This window comes from Cyanistes caeruleus, chromosome 1 (genome assembly GCF_971803275.1).
Source record: "Cyanistes caeruleus chromosome 1, bCyaCae1.hap1.1, whole genome shotgun sequence".
Classification (NCBI taxonomy): Eukaryota; Metazoa; Chordata; class Aves; order Passeriformes; family Paridae; genus Cyanistes; species Cyanistes caeruleus.
Genome location: NC_141701.1, coordinates 151456677 through 151478719, shown reverse-complemented (window position 1 = coordinate 151478719; position 22043 = coordinate 151456677). Strand labels below are relative to the sequence as shown.

Genomic DNA, 22043 nt, shown 5'->3' with positions numbered 1-22043 from the left:
TTTATTTGGAGAAATTTGGGATTTTGGGGATTTTTTTTAAAAATTCAGGATTTTTTCAGAGAAATTTGGGATTTTTTGGGATTTTTTGGGAGAAATTAGGGATTTTGGGGATTTTTTTAAAAAAATTTGGGATTTTTTTTTTATTTTTTAAAAAATTTGGGATTTTTGGGGATTTTTTTGAGAAATTTAGGAATTTTTTGAGAAATTTGGAATTTTTTGGGATTTCTTTTGGAAAATTTGGGATTTTGAGGATTTTTTTTGAGAAATTTGGGAATTTTTGGGGATTTCTTTTGGAAAATTTGGGATTTTGAGGATTTTTTTTGGAGAAATTTGGGATTTTTGGGATTTTTTTTGGAGCTGAGTCATCTCATCAGGCCAGACAATCCCTTTTTTTTTTCCAGAATCTTTTCCCACTGGGATGAATCGTCTGAGAGAGAAGGGAAAGGAAAATTGGGATGAGGAAAAGCCGGAAAAATGGGAAAAAAATGGGGAAAAAAATGGGGAAAAAATTGGAAAAAATGGGAAGAAATGGGAAAAAATGGGAACAAATGGAAAAAATGGGAAAAAATGGGGAAAAAATGGGAAAAAATGGGAAAAAAATTGGGGAAAAATCAGGAAAAAATTGGGAAAAAACTGGGAAAAATTGGGGAAAAACTGGGAAAAACTGGGAAAAATTGGGGAAAATCCCCATTGGAAAAACAGCAGGAAAATAATTGGAATCAAATGGATGAAATAAAAAATAATTTCCATTCCCAGGGATAAAGGATGGGATGAAACTGTCTCTATGGAGCAGAAAATTCCAGAATATCCCAAATTTTCATTATCCCAAGATTTTTCCTGCTATTCCCAAAAAACCCTGGAGTTAATTCCCCCCCAAGCTGGAATTTTTAAGGCAGAAATTTCTGGAATATTCCCAAAATATTCGGGAAAACGCCGCTCCCGATCAAATCGTTCCAATAGAATTCCCAGGAATTCCCGGGAAGGGAGGGAGGAGCGGAATTCCTCGGAAAAAATCAGGAAAATGCGGCTGAATTCCATGGAAACGACGGAATTCCCGCTGTTCCCTGCAGCAATCCAGGGAAAAAGGCACCGGAGAAGGGAGGAAAAATTCCCAAATCTCCAAAAACCGCTTGGAATCTTTGGAGAATCCCAAACTTTTGGGATTTTCCCGGAATCCCTAAAATTCCCCGTGAGGAATTGCAGAATACCAGGAAAACTTTCTCCAACTTTTCCAGCTCCTCCGGAAGAAGAAAAAATTTGGGATTGATCCCAATTTCCTTCGGATCCTCATCCCTGCTCATTCCCAAACTCTCATTCCCATTTTTTTTGCCTTTATTATTCCACCAAATTCCCGTTTTTCCTTCGGAGGAGCCGAATCCCGGCGGTTCCCATCCCATCCCGTGGGAATATCCGGGAAATCTCATCCAGCATTCCCAAAAAATTCCGGAATTTCCGTGAAATCACTTCTTTTTCGCCGGAGTTTTGGAATTCCCGTTGGATTTTCCGGCTTCTCCGTCTTTTTCCCCCTTTTTTCCTTGGGATTTGTCCTTTGATTCCTTTTCCTTTTCCCCCTTTTCCTTTTCCCCTTTCCCGTTTTTTTCCTCTTTCCCGTCTTTTTTTTTGCCTCCGTCTTTCTTGGATTCTTCCTTCTGTTCCTTCTCTCCGTCTTTTTTCTTGGAATCTTTGGATCCCTCTTTTTTTCCCGGAGTTTTTTCCACTTTTCCGGATACCGTGGGAATTTCTTCCTCTTTTTTTTCTTCCGTCGTCTGAGCTGTTCCCGAGGATAAAAAAAAAAAACAACAGGGAATTGATGGGGATTCCCAAAAAAAAAAAAAAAATCTGGGAATTGTCACAATTCCAACTCTCAGGAATTCCAGGGAAAATATTCCCCCAAAAAATTCCCGCTGTGAGTTTTCCCATCAAGCCGAGTGAGGATTTTTTTTGGGGGGGGAGGGGGGGGGGAAACAATTCCAAGGGTTGATTTGGAATTAAATTTGGAATTTTAATTAATTAAATTTGATTTGGAATTAAATTTGGAATTCAAATTAATGAAATTTGGAGTTAAATTTCCTTGGAAAAGAGAAGCCACGGGAGGGCGGGAATGAGAATTCCCAGAATTCCTTGGAAAATCCCGGGATTTGTGCGAATTCCCATGGTTTGACTCCAAATTTTGCAGGAAAATCTGGGAATCGCCAATTTTGGACTCTTTAAATCCCGGGATTTGTGCGAATTCTTGGCTCTGAATTCCGCAGGAAAATCTGGGAATAGTCAGTTTCAGACCCCTGAAATCCTGGGATTTGGGCGAATTCCTGCAGTTGGGCTCCGAATTCCACAGGAAAATCTGGGAATTTCCAATTTCAGACCCACAGAAACAGAAAAATCCAGGAATGGAGAAGCGGAAAATCCGAGGAAATCTTGGAAAAGAGAAGCCAGAGGAGGGCGGGAATGAGAATTCCCAGAATTCCTTGGAAAATCCCACAAGGATGAGCTGGAAGGATTCAGTGGAAGGACGAGGATTTATTCATGGAATTGGGATCAGCTCCGGAGGGAAATCTGGGAATCGCCAATCCCAGAATCCCGGGATTTGGGTGAATTCCCATGGTTTGATTCTGAATTCTGCAGGAAAATCTGGGATTTGCCTATCTCGGACCTCCAGAATCCCGGGATTTGTGCGAATTCCCGAGGTTTGGCTCCGAATTCCACAGAAAAATCTGGGAATTTCTAATTTAAGACCCCTGAAATCCCGGGATTTGTGCGAATTCCCATGGTTTGACTCCAAATTTCACAGGAAAATCTGGGAACCGCCAATTTTGGATCCTTGAAATACCGGGATTTGTGCGAATTCCTGGAGCTCAGCTTCGAATTCCACAGGAAAATCTGTGAATTGTCAATTTCAGACCCCCAGAATCCCGGGATTTGTGTGAATTCCCATGGTCTGACTCCAAATTCCACAGGAAAATCTGGGAACTTCCAATTTCAGACCTCTGGAATCCCGGGATTTGTGCGAATTCCCGGCTCCGAATTCCACATTTTTCTCCTTGGTGCGGCTGAATTTTTCCAAGGAATTCCCGGATTCCCACAGTTTTGGGATCCGCCTCTTCCCCCAGAGATCCCGAATCCTGGATTTTTCCATTTTTATGGAATTCCGGCTCCTGGAGAGACCCAGGAAAGAGGGAAAAAAACACCAAAAAGCGCTGAGGAAACGGAAAAATCCAGGAATGGAGAAGCGGAAAATCCGAGGAAATCTTGGAAAGGAGAAACCACAGGAGCGTGGGAATGAGAATTCCCAGAATTCCTTGGAAAATCCCGGGATTTGTGAGAATTCCCATGGTTTGACTCCAAATTTTGCAGGAAAATCTGGGAATCACCAATTTTGGATCCTTGAAATAACAGGATTTGTGCAAATTCCTGTGGCTCAGCTCTTAATTCCACAGGAAAAATCTGGGAATCGCCAACCTCAGACCTCCAGAATCCCGGGATTTGTGCAAATTCCCGAGTTTGGCTCCGAATTGCACAGAAAAATCTGGGAATTTCCAATTTCAGACCCCAGAAACAGAAAAATCCGGGAATGGAGAAGCGGAAAATCCAAGGAAACCTTGGAAAGGAGAAACCACAGGAGGGTGGGAATGAGAATTCCCAGAATTCCTTGAAAATCCCGAGATCTGTGTGAATTCCCATGGTTCAGGTCGGAATTCTGCAGGAAAATCTGGGAATTTCCAATTTATGACCCCCAGAATCCCGGGATTTGTGCAAATTCCCATGGTTTGACTCCGAATTCCACAGAAAAATCTGGGATTCGCCAATCTCGGACCTCCAGAATCCCGGGATTTGTGAGAATTCCTGTGGTTCAGCTCCGAATTCCACAAAAAAAATCTGAGAATTGCCAATCTCAGACCCCAGAAACGGAAAAATCCAGGAATGGAGAAGCAGAAAATCCGAGGAAATCTTGGAAAAGAGAAGCCAGAGGAGGACGGGAATGAGAATTCCCTAAATTCCTTGGAAAATCATCTCATCCTCTTCCTTCAGCACCGGCAGCGAGCGCAGAGCTCGGGATTGGCCCGAGGGAGGGAGGAGATTTTCGGGAATGGAATTTCCTACGGAATCAGGAAAGGAGAGTGAGAAAAAATTCCAGAGGGGGAGAAAAGATCCAGGAATGAGCAATTCCAAACCCTCCCGGAATTCCCTTGGAATAAACGGGAATTTGAGATTTGAAAGACGGGATAGGATTCCCGATTTTCTGACGGGAAAGTCGGGAATGGACGGGAAAATGGGATGAGGATTCCGGGGTTTTTTTTCCCAGGAAAAGTTTGGAATTGCCATTCCCAGAAGGGTCAGAAAAGCGGGAAAAGCGGAATTTGACGGAGTTTTTTTAGCGGGATTTGGAAAAAAAATGGGATTTGAGGTGTTTTTCCCAAGTTTTAATTTGGGAATGGAAAAATTATTCCGGCTGGAAGCGACGGGAAAATTCCTTCTTATCCAAAGGGTTTTATCCCGAAATCCGGATCTGCTGCTGGGAATATGGGAGGAATTTTGTGGTGCCAGAATTCCCCCCAAAAAAGCGGGAATTACATCCGGGAATGTCGGTGGGATAAGGGAGGGAGTTTTAACTCCCAGAATTCCCAAAAATAATTTGGAATTACCTTTGGGAATGTCACTGAGCTCAGAGAAGGACTTGGTATTCCCAGAATTCTCAGAGAAAAGCGGGAATTACCTCCTGGAATGTCAGTGAGCTCATGGCGGGAATTTTTACTCCCAGAATTCCCAAAGAAAAGCAGGAATTACCTCTGGGAATGTTGTTGAGCCCAGGGAGGGAATTTCCCCTCCCAGAATTCCCAGAGAAAAGTGGGAATGACCTCCAGGAATATCACTGAGCTCTTTTAGGGACTTTGCACTCCCAGAATTCCAAAGAAAAGCGGGAATTACCTCAGGGAATGTCGGTGAGCTCAGTGAGGGAATTTCCCATCCCAAAATTCCAAAGAAAAGCGGGAATTACCTCAGGGAATGTCGGTGAGCTCGGGGAGAGAATTTCCCATCCCAGAATTCCAAAGAAAAGCGGGAATTACCTCCAGGAATGTCGGTGAGCTCAGGGAAGGACAGAATTCCAAGAAAAAGCGGGAATTACCTCCGGGAATGTCAGTGAGCTCAGTGGGGGAGTTTTAGCACCCAGAATTCCCAAAGAAAAGCGGGAATTACCTCCAGGAACATCACTGAGCTCAGGGAGGGACTTTGTGCTCCCAGAATTCCCAAAGAAAAGTAGGAATTACCTCCAGGAATGTCGGTGAGCTCAGGGAAGCACAGAATTCCAAAGAAAAAGCAGGAATTACCTCTGGGAATATCGGTGAGCTCAGGGAAGCACAGAATTCCAAAGAAAAAGCGGGAATTACCTCCGGGAATGTCGGTGAGCTCCCCGAGGGGCGGCACAGTCTCCAGTTTATCCGCGTAGGATTTGGCCGCCTTGCGCTGGGCGTAGCGAGCCTCGATCTCCTTCCGAGTGCGCGGAATGCGGCACTTGAACAGGCAGCAGAGCGTGATAACTGGGAATAACCGGAATTCCCATGGATAACTGGGAATAACTGGAATTCCCATGGATTAATGGGAATAACCGGAATTCCCATGGATAACTGGGAATAACCGGAATTCCCATGGATTATTTGGAATAACTGGAATTCCAGGGATAACTGGGAATAACCGGAATTCCCATGGATTACTGGGAATAACCGGAATTCCCATGGATAACTGGGAATAACCGGAATTCCAGGGATTATTGGGAATAACTGGAATTCCATGGATTACTGGGAATAACCGGAATTCCCATGGATTATTGGGAATAACTGGAATTCCCAGGATTATCGGGAATAACCGGAATTCCCATGGATAACTGGGAATAACCGGAATTCCCAGGATTATTTGGAATAACTGGAATTCCAGGGATTAATGGGAATAACTGGAATTCCAGGGATTAATGGGAATAACCGGAATTCCAGGGATTATTGGGAATAACCGGAATTCCAGGGATTATTGGGAATGGAATGGGAATTCTGTCAGGGAATGGGAACGGGAATTCCCATGGATTACTGGGAATAACTGGAATCCCACGGATTAATGGGAATAACCGGAATTCCCATGGATAACTGGGAATAACCAGAATTCCAGGGATAACTGGGAATAACCGGAATTCCCATGGATTACTGGGAATAACCGGAATTCCCATGGATAACTGGGAATAACCAGAATTCCCATGGATTATTGGGAATAACTGGAATTCCCAGGATTATCGGGAATAACCGGAATTCCCATGGATAACTGGGAATAACCGGAATTCCAGGGATTATTTGGAATAACTGGAATTCCAGGGATTAATGGGAATAACTGGAATTCCAGGGATTAATGGGAATAACCGGAATTCCAGGGATTATTGGGAATAACCGGAATTCCAGGGATTATTGGGAATGGAATGGGAATTCTGTCAGGGAATGGGAACGGGAATTCCCATGGCTTACTGGGAATAACTGGAATCCCACGGATTAATGGGAATAACCGGAATTCCCATGGATTATTTGGAATAACCGGAATTCCAGGGATTACTGGGAATAACTGGAATCCCACGGATTAATGGGAATAACCAGAATTCCCATGGATTACTGGGAATAACTGGAATTCCCATGGATTATTGGGAATAACCGGAATTCCCAGGATTATCGGGAATAACCGGAATTCCCATGGATAACTGGGAATAACCGGAATTCCCATGGATTACTGGGAATAACCGGAATCCCAGGGATTAATGGGAATAACCGGAATTCCCATGGATTACTGGGAATGGGAACGGGAATTCCCATGGATTACTGGGAATGGGAACGGGAATTCCCATGGATTATTGAGAATGGGAATTTTGTCAGGGAATGGGAACAGGGAACGGGAACAAGGAATGGAAATGGGAATTCCATCAGGGAACAGGGAATTCCAATGGTTTAGTGGGAATGGGAACAGAAAATTCCATCAGGGAATGGGAACAACAGGAACACGGAATTCTGTCAGGGGACAGGGAATTCCCATGGATTAGTGGGAACGGGAACGGGAATTCCATCAGGGAATGGGAACAGGGAATTCCATCAGGGAACGGGAATTCACTCAGGGAACAGGAACATGGAATTCCAATGGGTTAATGGGAATGGGAACAGGAATTCCCTCAGGGAATGGGAATGGGAACAGGAATTCCATCAGGCAACGGGAACTTCCTCAGGGAATGGGACCAGGAATTCCATCAGGGAATGGGAACGGGAACATGGAATTCTGTCAGGAGACAGGGAATTCCCATGGATTAGTGGGAATGGGAACAGGGAATTCCATGAGGGAATGGGAACTTCCTCAGGGAATGGGAACAGGGAATTCCATCAGGGAATGGGAACATGAACATGGAATTCCATGAGGGAATGGGAATGGGAATGGGGAATTCCATCAGGGAATGGGAAACCTGGAATTCTGGTGAGTTATTCAGAACAGGAAACCGGGAATTCCCAGTGAGTTATTTGGAATGGGAAGCATGGAATTTCCGTGGGTTAGTGGGAAACCGGGAATTCTGGGTGAGTTAATGGGAATGGGAAAGCTGGAATTCCCAGTGAGTTATTGGGAATGGAGAGAACATTGAGGAATTCCGGGTTAGTTGATGCTTTGGGAATGTTCCAAATCCCAGGATTTCTGCCCTTGGAAAAGCCGGAAAAGTGGGATATTCCCAGATTTTCTGGATTCCAATCCCATTCCCGGCTCCCGGGAAAATCCGTGGCTTCTAAAATTTTTGGGATATGCCAGGAAACCTCTGGAGCAGAGGAGGAGCAGGATAGGGGAAATTCCAAGGAAAAGGTGAGGAATGATGGAAGAATACCGGTTTTCCTAATAAATTCCATTGGGATTGGATTTTAAAGGATGAGGAGTTCATCAAAATTCCCAAAAAACCCACGGGGTTGGAAAGAGAGCCTGGGATCCCTTGGGATGCTCCAGATTTATCCCGGATTTTCAAATCCCTGGGATCTCCCAGAAATCGGGATTTTTCCCGGTTCTGGAATTCCCTGGATATGGAATTTGGGGATTTTTCCCGGTTCTGGAATTCCCTGGATTTGGAATTTTGGGATTTTTCCCAGTTCTGGAATTCCCTGGATTTGGAATTTTGGGATTTTTCCCAGTTCTGGAATTCCCTGGATCTAGAATTTTAGGATTTTTCCCCGGTTCTGGAATTCCCTGGATTTGGAATTTTGGGATTTTTCCCTGTTCTGGAATTCCCTGGATTTGGAATTTCAGGATTTTACCTGGGTTTGGAATTTGATTCTTTCCCTAATTTTGGAATTTTTGCTGGTTCCAGAATTCAGGATTTTTATCAGATTTGGGAATTTCAATTCCCGGTTTCCCATTGAAATGATCCTTTTCCTGTTTATTCCCGATTTTCCGGAACCGGGAGTTGGATTTGGATTTCTATGGATCCTTTTCCTTTCGGGATATTCCAATTTTCCTGGATTTTTCCCGTTCTTCTCGGCACTTCCAGGTTAAAAATCCCAGGGGTTTCAAATCCCAGCTGAAATCAAGTGGAAAATCTTGGAATTCCAAACATTCCAGGATTCCCAAAGCATTCCTGGATTCCCAACCCATTCCTTGATTCCCAAGGCATTCCATGATTCCTGATCCATTCCAGGATTCCCGATCCATTCCAGGATTCCCAAGGCATTCCAGGATTTCCGACCCATTCCTGGATTCCCAATCTAATCCATTCCATGATTCCCAATCCAACCCATTCCTGGATTCCCGACCCATTCCCAGATTCCCGACCCATTCCATGATTCCCAATCCAACCCATCCCAGGATTCCCAAGGCATTCCAGGATTCCCAAGGCATTCCAGGATTCCCAAGGCATTCCATGATTTCAGCCCATTCCACCATTCCCAAACCAAAGCATTACAGGATTCCCAACAAAAACCATTCCCGGATTCCCAAGGCGTTTCATGGATCCCAACCCAAACCATTCCCAGATTCCCAATCCAAGTCAATCCACAATTCCCAACCCAAACCATTCCCAGATTCCCAACCCATTCCATGGATCCCAACCCAAACCATTCCATGGATCCCAACCCAAAGCATTCCATGATTCCTGACTCATTCCACAATTCCCAAACATTCCATGATTCCTGACCCAAAGCATTCCCCGATTCCCAATCCAACCCATTCCAGGATTCCCAACCCATTCCCGGATTCCCAAGGCACTCCAGGATTCCCAATCTATTCTACAATTCCTGACCCATTCCTGGATTCCTGACCCATTCCTGATTCCCAAGGCAAGGCATTCCATGATTCCCGATCCAATCCATTCCCGGATTTCTGACCTATTCCCGGATTCCTGACCCATTCCATGATTCCCAATCCAACCCATTCCCAGATTCCCAAGGCACTCCACAATTCCCTCTCCATTCCCGGATTCCCAACCCATTCCTGGATTCCCAACCCATTCCATGATTCCAAATCCAACCCATTCCTTGATTCTCAACCCATTCCCGGATTCCCAAGGCACTCAGGATTCCCAATCTATTCTACAATTCCCTCTCCATTCCCAGATTCCCAAACCATTCCCAGATTCCTGACCCATTCCCGGATTCCCAAACCATTCCCAGATTCCCAAGGCACTCCACAATTCCCTCTCCATTCCTGGATTCCCAACCCATTCCATGATTCCAAATCCAACCTATTCCTGGATTCTCAACCCATTCCCGGATTCCCAATCTATTCTACAATTCCTGACCCATTCCCGGATTCCTGACCCATTCCCGGATTCCCAACCCATTCCTGGATTCCCAACCCATTTCAGGATTCCCAACGCACTCCAGGATTCCCAATCTATTCTACAATTCCCTCTCCATTCCCAGATTCCCGACCCATTCCCAGATTCCCAAGGCACTCCACAATTCCCTCTCCATTCCCGGATTCCTGACCCATTCCCAGATTCCCAACCCATTCCCGGATTCCCGACCCAACCCATTCCCAGATTCCTGACCCATTCCCGTATTCCCGACCCATTCCCGTATTCCCGACCCATTCCCAGATTCCCGACCCATTCCCAGATTCCTGACCCATTCCCAGATTCCTGACCCATTCCTGGATTCCCAAGGCACCCCACAATCCCCTCCCCATTCCCAGATTCCCGAGCATTCCCGAATTCCCCGAAGCGCGTCTCCAGCCGATTCCCGATCCCTCCCCGCTCACTCCCAGCATTCCCAAGAACTCCAAGGGGGGATTTTCCCAGGAAGGATTCCCGTGGGGATGGGGAATTCCGGGAATTCCGGGAATTCCGGGACTCACTGATGGAGAGGACGAAGAGGGCGAAGATCCCGACCACCTGCCACAGGCGCAGCCCCCAGATCACCACGGTCTCCGACGTCACCGGATCCGGCTTCGGCTTCGGCGGAGCCGTCGTGGCCTTGGGGAAAAAACAGGGAAAAGAGGAAATGGGAAAATTCCTGGAAAAAAATAACGGGAAAGAAAGAGGGAAAAGTGGTGGGGGAAAAGGGAAAATTCCTGGAAAAAAAAAGGGAGTGAAAAGAGGAAAAAAAAAGAGGGAAAAGTGGTGGGAGAAATGGGAAAATTCCTGAAAAAAAATAAACTGGGAAAAAGAAAAACTGGGGGAAAAAAAACAGGGAAAAGAGGAGAAAATGGGAAAATTCCCGGGAAAAAAATGGGGGAAAAAAGAGGGAAACTTGAGGGGGAAACGGGAAAATTCCCAAAAGAAAAAAAGCTGGGAAAACAGGGTTTAGGATGGGAAAATTCCCCCAAAAATTTGGATTAAAAAGAGGGAAAACTGGAGGGAGAAATGGGAAAATTCCCCCCAAAAAATGGGGAAAAAAAGAGGGAGAAAATATTATAAGATGGGAAAAATTCCCAAAAAAACTGGGAAAAAAAGAGGAGAAAGTGGTGGGAAAAAAGGGAAAATTCCTGGGAAAAAAAAAAAAAAAACCTAGGAAAAAAATAAATTGGGAAAAAAACAGGGGAAAAAAGGAGGGAGAAATGGGAAAATTCCTGAAAAAAAATGGGAAAAGAAAGAGGGGGGAAAAGGGTTCAGGATGGGAAAATTCCCAAAAAAATTTTGGAATGAAAAGAGGGAAAAGAGGAGAAAATGGGAAAATTCCTGAAAGAAAAATGGGAATAAAAGAGGGAAAAGTGGTGGGAGAAAAGGGAAAAATCCTGAAAAAAATGGGAATAAAAAGAGGGAAAAGAAGAGAAAAGGGAAAATTCCTGAAAAAAAAACCCTGGGAAAAAAAAGAGGGAAAAGGGGAAAAAATGGGAAAATTCCTGAAATAAAAAACTGGGAGGGAAAAAAAACTGGGGGAAAAAAAAAAAGAGAGGGAAAAGTGGTGGGAAAAATGGGAAAATTCCTGAAAAAATATAAACTCCGAAAAAAAACTCGGGAAAAAAAGAGGGAAAATAGGAGAAAATGGGAAAATTCCTGGAAAAAAATGGGAATAAAAAGAGGGAAAAGTGGTGGGAGAAATGGGAAAATTCCTGAAAAAATAAACATGGGAAAAAAAGAGGGAAAAAAGGGAAAAAAAAAAATGGGAAAAGGGAAAAGAGGCCTGAAATCCTGGGAAAAAATGGGAAGGGAGGGATGAGAGACTAAAAATCCTGGAAAAATGGGAAAGGATTAGAAACCAGGAATGCTGGGAAAAAAATCTGGAAAGGGCCAGGATAAGAGGCCAAAAATCCTGGAAAAATGGGAGGGGAGGAGAGGTTGGAAATCCTGGGAAAAAAAAATATGGGAGGAGAGGGAAGAGAGGCAAAAAATCCTGGAAGAAATCGGGATAAGGTCAGGGATGAGAGGTTGGAAATCCTGGAAAAATCTGGAAAAGGGTAAGGGATGAGAGGCCAAAAATCCTGGAAAGATGGGGAGGGATGAGAAACTGGAAATCCTAGGAAAAAAATATGGAAAGGGAGGGAAAAGAGGCTGGAAATGCGGGGAAAAATCAGGATAAAAGCAGGATGAGAGGCCGGAAATCCTGGGAAAATGGGGCGGGATGAGAAACAGGAAATCCTGGAAAAAAATATGGAAAAAGAGGGAAGAGAGGCCGGAAATTCTGGGAAAAATATGGATAAGAGCAGAGATGAAAAACTGGAAATCCTGGAAAAAAATATGGAAAGGGAGGGAAAAGAGGCCAAAAATCCTGGGAAAAAAATATGGGAAGGGAGGGATGAGAGACTAAAAATCCTGGAAAAATGGGAACGGATTAGAAAGCGGGAATGATGGGAAAAAAAATATGGAAAATGGAAAGGGAGGAGAGGCCGGAAATCCTGGGAAAAATGGGGAGGGATGAGAAACAGGAAATCCTGGGAAAAAATATGTAAAGGGAGGGAAAAGAGGCTGGAAATGCTGGGAAAAAATGGGAAAGGAAGGATGAGAGGCCAGAAATCCTGGAAAAATGGGGCGGGATGAGAGGTTGGAAATGCTGGGAAAAATCAGGATAAAAGCAGGAATGAGAAACTGGAAATTCTGGGGGAAAAAAAATATGGAAAGGGCCGGGATGAGAGGCCAAAAATCCTGGAAAAATGGGGGGGGGATGAGAAACTGGAAATCCTGGGAAAAAAATATGGAAAGGGAGTGAAAAGAGGCAGGAAATTCTGGGGAAAATCAGGATAAAAGCAGGGATGAGAGTCTGGAAATCCTGGGAAAAAAAATATGGAAAAGGAGGGAAGAGAGGCCAAAAATCCTGGAAAAATCTGGGAAAGGGAAAGGGAAGAGAGGCTGGAAATCCGGGAAAATTGGGGAGGGATGAAAGGCCAAAAATCCTGGGAAATTCCTGGAATTCTCCCATCCCAGAAATCCTGGCAAAATTCTGCTCCAGGAATTCCCAGCTGGAATTTCCAGAGGGGGAAATTTTTGGGATCTGGGATTTTTGGGTTTATTCCAGGCAGGAATTTCCCTCTGGATTTTCCTCTGGGATTATTCCCGGTTTTTTCTCCCAAGGAAAATGCAAAGTCATTCTTAGGGAAAAGGGGGAGGAATTCCCAGGGAATTCCAGGATTTCCTGGGAATAAGGAAAAACAAGAGAAACAAAACTCATCCCAAAAATCTGGAATATCCACCAGGAATTTTTAGGATCATTTTCCCACCCCAAAAAACCCCCAAAATTCCCGATTTCAACCCCAAAAAAATTCCTTAAAAAAAAACCCCAAAAACCCCTCGGAATTCCTCGGATCCACCTTAAATTCCCGGGTTTTTTTTGGGAAAATCCTCATTCCCGACCTCCATTCCCACTTTTCCAGAGGGATCCTCCTCACCTCGATCAGTTGAGCCAAGGAAATCCTGGATCTGCTCAGGACCAGGCAGGAAAATCCCAAAGAATTCCAAGGCGGATCCCGACCCATCCTTTAATTTCTATTTTTCCAGGGATTTAAATGATTTTTTTTCTGGGATTTAAATTAATTTTTTCCAGAATTTAATTAATTTTTTTCTGGGATTTAATTCATTTTTTTCCCATATTTAATTCATTTTTTCCCCATATTTAATTAATTTTTTCCAGGATTTAATTCAATTTTTTTTTCCCAGGATTTAATTCATTATTTTCCGGGATTTAATTCATATTTTCCTAGGATTTAATTGATTTTTTTCCCCCGGAATTAATTAATATTTTCCCCGTATTTAAATTAATATTTCCCCAGGATTTAATCAATATTTTGCCGGTATTTAAATTAATATTTTCCTAGAATTTAAATTAATATTTTCCCAAGAATTAATTCATTTTTTTCAGGATTTAATTAATATTTTCCCAGGATTTAAATTAATATTTTCCCAGTATTTAAATTAATATTTTCCCGGTATTTAAATTAATATTTTCCCGGGGTTTAATTCAATTTTTTCCCAGGATTTAATTAATATTTTCCCGGTATTTAAATTAATATTTTCCCAGAATTAAATTCAATATTTTCCCAGGATTTAATTAATATTTTCCCGGTATTTAAATTAATATTTTCCCAGGATTAAATTCAATATTTTCCCAGGATTTCAATTAATTTTTCCCCTGGATTTGGGAATTTTCCGCCTTTCCAGGCCTGGTTTTTCCAGCTTTTCCAGCGCTGTTTTCCAGGTGCCGATGGATTCAGGGATTCATGGCCGGGGCGGTGTCGATGGCGGAGCCCCGGGAAGGGGGATCGGGAGCACCGAGGCCCTTTCCAGGTTTTTTTTTTTATTCCAAAGGGAAAAAAAAATTCCAGGAATTTCTCGGTTTTTCGGGATTGTTTTTTCAGGTTTAAGGAGGATTTGGGGTTTGTTTTTATTTAAAAAAAAAATGATTATTAAAAATTAATAATTATTAAAAAAAGAATTAAAAAAGAATTTGGGATTTTCGTCGAGCTGGAAGGGAAATGGTTAAAATCTTGGTTTTCCAAACGTTTTTGGGATGTGAAAAAAACAACAAAAATTCAATTATTTAATTAATTAATTAATTAATTTTTAATTCATTAATCAATTAAAGTTTTATTTCTTTAATTATTTTATTTTATTTTATTTTATTTTATTTTATTTTATTTTATTTTATTTTATTTTATTTTATTTTATTTTATTTTATCCTGATTTAATTTAATTTAATTTAATATTTAATTCTATTTTATTTATTTTTAAATTTATTTTTATTTTTAATTTTATACCAAAGGGAAAAGAATTCCAGGAATTCTCGGTTTTTCTTGGATTTTTTCAGGGATTGTTTTTTCAGGTTTAAGGAGGATTTTGGGGTTTGTTTTTCATTAAAGATAATAATTATTAAAAATTAATAATTATTAAGAAAAATAATTAAAAATTATTTGGGATTTCGGTGGCGTGGAGGGGAAATGGTTGGAATTTTTTGGTTTTTATTTTTTGTTTTACCAAACGGTTTTGGGATGTGAAAATTAATTAATTAATTAATTAATTAATTGAAATTAATTAATTAAATAATTGAAATTTAATTTTATTTCAATATTTTATTTTATTTTATTTTATTTTATTTTATTTTATTTTATTTTATTTTATTTTTATTTAATTTAATTTAATTTAATTTAATTTAATTTAATTTGTTTTTATTTTATTCTATTTTATTTATTTTTTAATTTATTTTTTAATTTTAATTTTATTCCAAAGAGAAAAAAATTCCAGGAATTCTCGGTTTTTCTTGGATTTTTTTTTTTCAGGTTTAAGGAGGATTTTAGGGTTTGTTTTCATTAATAATAATAAGTATTAAAAAATGATAATTATTAAAAAATAATTCAAAAGAATTTGGGATTTGAGTCGAGCTGGAGGGGAAAAGGTTGGAATTTTTATTTTTTGTTTTTCCCAAGTGGTTTTGGGATGTGAAAATAACAAACAAATTTTTAATTAATTAATTAATTAAATTAAATAAATTAATTTTTAATTAATTAATTAATTAAAAATGCTTTTATTTTATTTTATTTTATTTTATTTTATTTTATTTTATTTTATTTTATTTTATTTTATTTTATTTTTATTCCTGGGGAAAATCCAGGGAATAATCCTGGGAATTTTGGGAAAAATTCTGGGAAAAAATCCTGGGAATTCTGGAAATAATCCTGGGAATTTTTTGAATAATCCTGGGAAAATCCCTGGAAAAATCCTGGGAATTCTGAGAATAATCCCAGGAATTTTGGGAACAATCCTGGAAAAATCCTGTGAAGAATGTTTGGAATAATCTTGGGAATAATCCCGACAACAATCCCGAACCTCAGCTTCCTCCTCATCCCATTTTTTTTTTCTTGGAATGTTGGGAAAATTTTCCTCATCCCGGTTCCTTTGGGAATTTCCTGGGAATTCCTGGGAATTCCTTTTCCCATTCCCAGGGAATTTGGGATCCAACCTCCCCTTCCCAAAGTCCCGGAGTCACTTCCCGGATTTTTGGATGTTCGGAGATTCCCGCGATTTGGGAATGGGCCTGAGAGCTGGGAAAATCTGGGAAAAATCCAGGAAAATCTGGGAAAAATCCAGGAAAATCCGGGAAAAATTTGGGAAACATCCAGGAAAATCTGGGAATTTGGGGGAAAATCCAGGAAAAATCCAGGAAAATTTGGGAAAATCTGGGAAAAATCGAGGAAAATTTGGGAATATCCAAGGAAATCTGGAAAAATCTGGGAAATGCAGGAAACATCCAGGAAAATCTGGGTATTTTGGGGAAAATCCTTGAAAATCTGGGAAAATACATGAAAATTTTGGAAAATACGGGGAAAATCCTGGAAAAAGACGGGAAAAAATCCTGGAAAATTTAGGAATATCCAGGGAAATGCAGGAAAATCCAGGGAAATCTGGAAAAACCAGGGAAAAATCTGGGAAAATTTGGGAAAATCTGGGAAAATTTGGGAAAAAAACAGGGAAAATCCAGGGAAATCTGGGAAAAATTTGGGAATCATCCAGGAAAATCTGGGAATTTTGGGGAAAATCCAGGAAAATTTGGGAATATAAAGGGAAATCCAGGAAAAACCTGGAAAAATTCTGGGAAATCTGAGAAAATTTGGGAATATCCAGGGAAATTCAAAAAAATCTGGGAAAAAATGGGGAAAATCCATGAAAAATTGGAAAATATGGGAAAAATCTAGGAAAATTTGGGAAAAAAAATGGGAAAAAATTAGGAAAAATTAGGAATATCCAGGGAAATGTAGGAAATTCCAGGAAAAATCCAGGGAAATCTGGTAAAATTTGGGGAAAATCTGGAAAATTTTGGAAAATATGGGAAAAATCCAGGAAAATTTGGAAGAAATTGGGAAAAAATTGGGAAAATTTGGGAATATCTGGGGAAATTCAGGAAAATCCAGGGAAAATCCAGGGAAGATCCAGGGAAATCTGGGAAAATTTGGGGAAAATCTGGGAAAATTTGGGAAAATCCAGGAAAATTTGGGAATATCAGGGAAAATCCAGGAAACATGCAGGAAAATCTGGGAATTTTTTGGAAAATCCAAGAAAATCTGGGAAAAGACATGAAAATTTTGGAAAATATGGGAAAAATTTGGGAAAAATCCAGGAAAATTTGGAAATATCCAGGGAAATCCAGGAAAATCTGGGAAAAATTCAAGGAAATCTGGAAAAAAATAGGAAAATCCAGAGAAATCTGGGAAAAATTCAGGGAAATCCCAGAGAATTCCAGAAAATCTGGGGAAATTCAGAAAAATTGGAGAAAAACACTGGAAAAATCCAGTTAAATCTGGGGAAAATCTGAGAAAATCTGGGGAAAATCCAGGAAAATCTGGGAAAAATCCAGGAAATATCAGGGAAAAATTGAGAAAAATCTGGGAAAATCCCAGAAAATTCCCGGTAGGAAAAGCTCCAGAGCCCCCCAGGGAGGAAAATTTGGGAATTTTGGGAATTTTTGCCGCCTTTCCTTATAAATCACGTCCGAGACGTTTCCGTGGAGACCGGGAATGTGATCCCGGAATTCCATCCCGGGAATTCCATCCCAGAAATTCCATCCTGGGAATTCCATCCTGGGAATTCCATCCCGGAAATTCCATCCCGCTGGGATTGAGTCGGGAATGGCGGAGCCGAGCTGGAGCCGGAGATTTCCCATCGTTCCCATGAAACTTGGAATTCCATGGATTCCAGCTGAATTAGCTGGAATTAAACATGGAATTCCATCCTTGATTCCCACTGAATTATCTGGAATTACACTTGGAATTCCATCCTTGATTCCCACTGAATTATCTGGAATTACACTTGGAAATCCATCCCTGTTTTCCCTGGAATTTTCAGGAGTTAAACCTGGAATTCCATCCCAAATTCCAGCAGAATTTCCTGAAATTAACTTGGAATTCCGGACTGGTTTCCCCCGCAATTTTCAGGAGCTAAACTTGGAATTTCATGCTGAATTCCCACTGAATTTCTTGGAATTCCATCCCAGATTCCATCAGAATTTCCTGGAATAAACTTGGAATTCCGGCCTGAATTCCTCTGGAAATTTCAGGAGTTAAACATGGAATTCCATCCCAGTTTCCCACTGAATTCTCTGGAATTAAACTTGGAATTCCATCCTGGTTTTCCCCGGAATTTTCAGGAGTTAAACCTGGAATTCCATCCTGAATTCCCACTGAATTTCCTGGAATTCCATCCCAGTTTCCAGCAGAATTATCAGGAATTAAACATTAAATTCCATCCTGAATTCCCCAGGAATTTTCTGGAATAAACTTGGAATTCCAGACTGGTTTCCCACTGAATTCTCTGGAATTAAACTTGGAATTCCATCCTTGATTCCAGCGGAATTTCCTGGAATAAACTTGGAATTCCATCCCAGTTTCTCCCAGAATTTTCAGGAGTTAAACTTGGAATTCCATTCCAATTTCCGCCTGAATTTCCTGGAATTAAACATGGAATTCTATCCTGAATTATCAGAAATTAAACTTGGAATTCCATCCTGAATTCCTCTGGAATTTTCAGGAGTTAAACCTGGAATTCCATCCCAGTTTCCAACTGAATTTCCTGGAATTAAACTTGGAATTCCGGCCTGAATTCCACTGGGAATTTTCAGGGGCTAAACTTGGAATTTCATGCTGAATTCCCACTGAATTTCTTGGAATCACACTTGAAATTCCATCCAGATTCCAGCGGAATTTCCTGGAATTAAACATGGAATTCCATCCTGAATTCCCCTGGAATTTTCTGGAATTAAACTTGAAATTCCATCCTGGATTCCCACTGAATTATCTGGAATTAAACCTGGAATTCCTTCCCAATTTCCAACTGAATTCTCAGGAGTTAAACATGGAATTCCATCCTGAATTCCCACTGAATTTCTTGAAATTAAACTTGGAATTCCATCCCAATTTCCTACTGAATTATCTGGAATTAACTTGGAATTCCAGACTGGTTTCCCCTGGAATTTTCAGGGGCTAAACTTGGAATTTCATGCTGAATTCCCACTGAATTTCTTGGAATTAAACCTGGAATTCCATCCCAATTTCCAACTGAATTTCCTGGAATTAAACTTGGAATTCCGGCCTGGTTTCCCCCAGAATTCTCTGGAATTAAACCTGGAATTCTATCCCAAATTCCCGCTGATTTCTTGAAATTAAACTTGGAATTCCATCCTGAATTCCAGTGGAATTTCCTGGAATAAACTTGGAATTCCAGCCTGAATTCCTCTGGAAATTTCAGGAGTTAAACCTAGAATTCCACCCCAGTTTCCAACTGAATTATCTGGAATTAAAGTTGGAATTCCATCCCGGATTCCAGCAGAATTATCAGGAATTAAACTTGAAATTCCATCCTGGATTCCCACTGAAATCCCTGGAATTAAACTTGGAATTCCATCCCAATTTCCAACTGAATTTCTTGGAATTAAACATAGAATTCCATCCTTGATTCCAGCAGAATTTCCTGGAATAAACTTGGAATTCCGGCCTGAATTCCACTGGGAATTTTCAGGAGTTAAACATGGAATTCCATCCCAATTTCCTACTGAATTCTCTGGAATTAAACTTGGAATTCCGGCCTGGTTTCCCCTGGAATTTTCAGGGGCTAAACTTGGAATTTCATGCTGAATTCCCACTGAATTTCTTGGAATTAAACCTGGAATTCCATCCCAATTTCCAACTGAATTTCCTGGAATTAAACTTGGAATTCCGGCCTGGTTTCCCACTGAAATCCCTGGAATTAAACTTGGAATTCCATCCTGAATTCCCACTGAATTTCTTGGAATTACAATTGGAATTCCATCCCAGTTTCCAGCAGAATTATCAGGAATTAAACCTGGAATTCCAGCCTGAATTCCTCTGGAATTTTCTGGAGTTAAACATAGAATTCCATCCCAGTTTCCAACTGAATTATCTGAAATTAAATTTGGAATTCCATCCCGATTTTCCCCAGAATTTTCAGGAGTTAAACATGGAATTCCATCCCAAATTCCAGCAAAATTTCCTGGAATAAACTTGGAATTCCATCCCAAATTCCCACTGAAATCCCTAGAATTCCACTTGAAATTCTATCCCAAATTCCAACTGAATTCTCTGGAATTAAACATGGAATTCCATCCCGGATTCCAGCAGAATTTTCTGGAATTAACTTGGAATTCCGGCATGGTTTCCCACAGAATTTCCTGGAATTAAACATGGAATTCTGGCCTGGTTTCCCCTGGAATTAAAATTGGAATTCCATGCTGGTTTTCCACTGAATTTTCTGGAATAAAACCTGGAATTCCATCCTGGTTTTTCCACCTTCCCACTGACGATCCCGGTTTTTCCTGGAGCCTCTTTTCCCATCCCCACCCCATCCTTTGGGTTTGAGTCTCCCCAGTGAAAATTCCGGGATCGGATTTTCCCGGAGATTTTTTCAGGAGTTTTGGAATCACAACCGGATTTCCCAGGAATGTGAAAATCCTGGAATTCCGGCTCAGAATTCCAGGCTCGGAGTAGATCCAAGGAAATCCCTGGAAATTCCCAGTTTTCCATTCATTTCCAAAACCTGGGATAATCCCGGAGCAAATCCCATGGGAATTTCCATGGAATTCTCTGGAATATTGGAGCCGCAGATCCCAAAAATTGGGATTTTTTTTTTTCCCATCTCCGGGTTCTCCATGGAAAAATCTTGGAATATTTGGAGGGAAAAACGCCCCTGGAATTACAACCAGAAATCCTTCAGGGGGGGAAAGGGTTAAAGGGGTTTGGGAGCTCCCGACTGAGGAATTTGGGAATTTTTGGGATCGGATTTGGGGATTTTTAAGGGGATGGAAAAGAATTCCTGGGATTGAGGGATCTGGGATCTTCTGAGGGACGGATTTGGGAATTTTGGGATGGGATTTCGGGTTTTTTTTTGGAAAAGGGGAGAGAATTCCTAGGTCTGAGGGATTTGGGATTTCCTGAGGGACGAATTTGGGAATTTTGGGGTCGTTTTTAGGATTTTTAGGAGGACAGGGAAGGGTTAAAGGTTCCTGAGCTGCTCAGGGAACTCCGGGATTCCCTGACTGAGGGATTTGGGAATTTTGGGATGGGATTTAGGATTATTTTTGGAAAAGGAGAGAGAATTCCTGGGGCTGAGGGATTTGGGATCTCCTGAGGGATGAATTTGGGAATTTTGGGGTCGATTTCGGGGTTTTAAGGAGGACAGGAAAGAGTTAAAAGTGGCTGAGATGTCCGGGATCTCCTCCCGATGGATTTGGGAATTCTGGGGTTGGATTTCGGGGTTTTTTTAGGAGGAGGAGAGAGCTCCTGGGGCTGAGGGGTTTGGGATCTCCTGAGGGACGGATTTGGGAATTTTGGGATGGGATTTGGGGTTGTTTTGGGAGGAAAGGAAAAAGTTAAAGGTTTCTGAGCTGCTCAGAGAATTCCGGGAGCTCCTGACTGAGGGATTTGGGAATTTTGGGATCAGATTTGGGGATTTTTTAGGATAAGTTCCTGGGACTGAGGGGTTTGGGATCTCCTGCCCGCGGGATTTGGGAATTTTGGGGTCGTTTTTAGGATTTTAAGGAGGACAGGAAAGGGTTAAAGGTGTCTGAGCTGCTCAGAAACCTCGGGAATCTCCTGACTGAGGGATTTGGGAATTCTGGGATGGGATTTAGGATTATTTTTGGAAAAGGAGAGAGAATTCCTGGGGCTGAGGGGTTTGGGATCTCCTGAGGGAGGGATCTGGGAATTTTGGGATCAGATTTAGGGATTTTTAGGATGAATTCCTGAGGCTGAGGGGTTTGGGATCTCCTGCCCGTGGGATTTGGGAGTTCTGGGGTTGGATTTAGGATTTTTAGGAGGACAGGGAAGGGTTAAAGGTTCCTGAGCTGTCCTGGGAACTCCGGGAGCTCCTCCCAGCGGGATTTGGGAATTTCGGGGTTGGATTTCGGGGTTTTTAGGAGGACAGGGAAGGGTTAAAGGTGTCTGAGCTGCCCAGAGAGCTCCCGGACTCCCCTTCCCGATGGATTTGGGAATTTTGGGATGGGATTTAGGAGTTTTTTAGGGAGAATAGAAAGAGTTCCTGGGGCTGAGGGGTTTGGGAATCTCTGGTTGGATGAGTTTGGGAATTTTGGGATGGGATTTGGGGTTGTTTTGGGGAGGAAGGGAAAGGG

At 41.5% G+C, this 22043-nt stretch overlaps 1 protein-coding gene across 2 annotated transcripts; it reads right to left on the bottom strand.

Moving 5' to 3' along the window:
* Positions 1 to 1335: 1335 nt before the first annotated feature.
* Positions 1336 to 13788, bottom strand: TMIE (transmembrane inner ear). 2 transcript variants are annotated; one of them, XM_086867574.1, is made up of 4 exons: positions 13306 to 13788; positions 10339 to 10456; positions 5385 to 5534; positions 1336 to 1771 (listed from the first exon to the last, which is right to left on the bottom strand). In XM_086867574.1, exons 1-4 carry the CDS (start codon positions 13390 to 13392, stop codon positions 1461 to 1463), a joined length of 666 nt encoding a protein of 221 aa, XP_086723700.1. In that variant the 5' UTR covers positions 13393 to 13788; the 3' UTR covers positions 1336 to 1460. The 2 variants fall into 2 exon arrangements, with proteins under 2 accessions (XP_086723700.1, XP_086723707.1); XM_086867581.1 differs by lacking the exon at positions 1336 to 1771 and adding an exon at positions 3860 to 4094.
* Positions 13789 to 22043: the final 8255 nt, after the last annotated feature.

What these genes read in the sequence shown, in the direction of transcription:
- TMIE (XM_086867574.1), bottom strand. Translation starts at nt 13,392, where the DNA reads ATGGGTCGGGATCCGCCTTGGAATTCTTTGGGATTTTCCTGCCTGGTC. An exon ending in CCTTGGCTCAACTGATCGAG is followed by an intron (nt 10,457 to 13,305) that starts GTGAGGAGGATC and finishes TTTTTCCCCAAG; the next exon opens with GCCACGACGGCTCCGCCGAA. An exon ending in CCTCTTCGTCCTCTCCATCA is followed by an intron (nt 5,535 to 10,338) that starts GTGAGTCCCGGA and finishes GGTTATTCCCAG; the next exon opens with TTATCACGCTCTGCTGCCTG.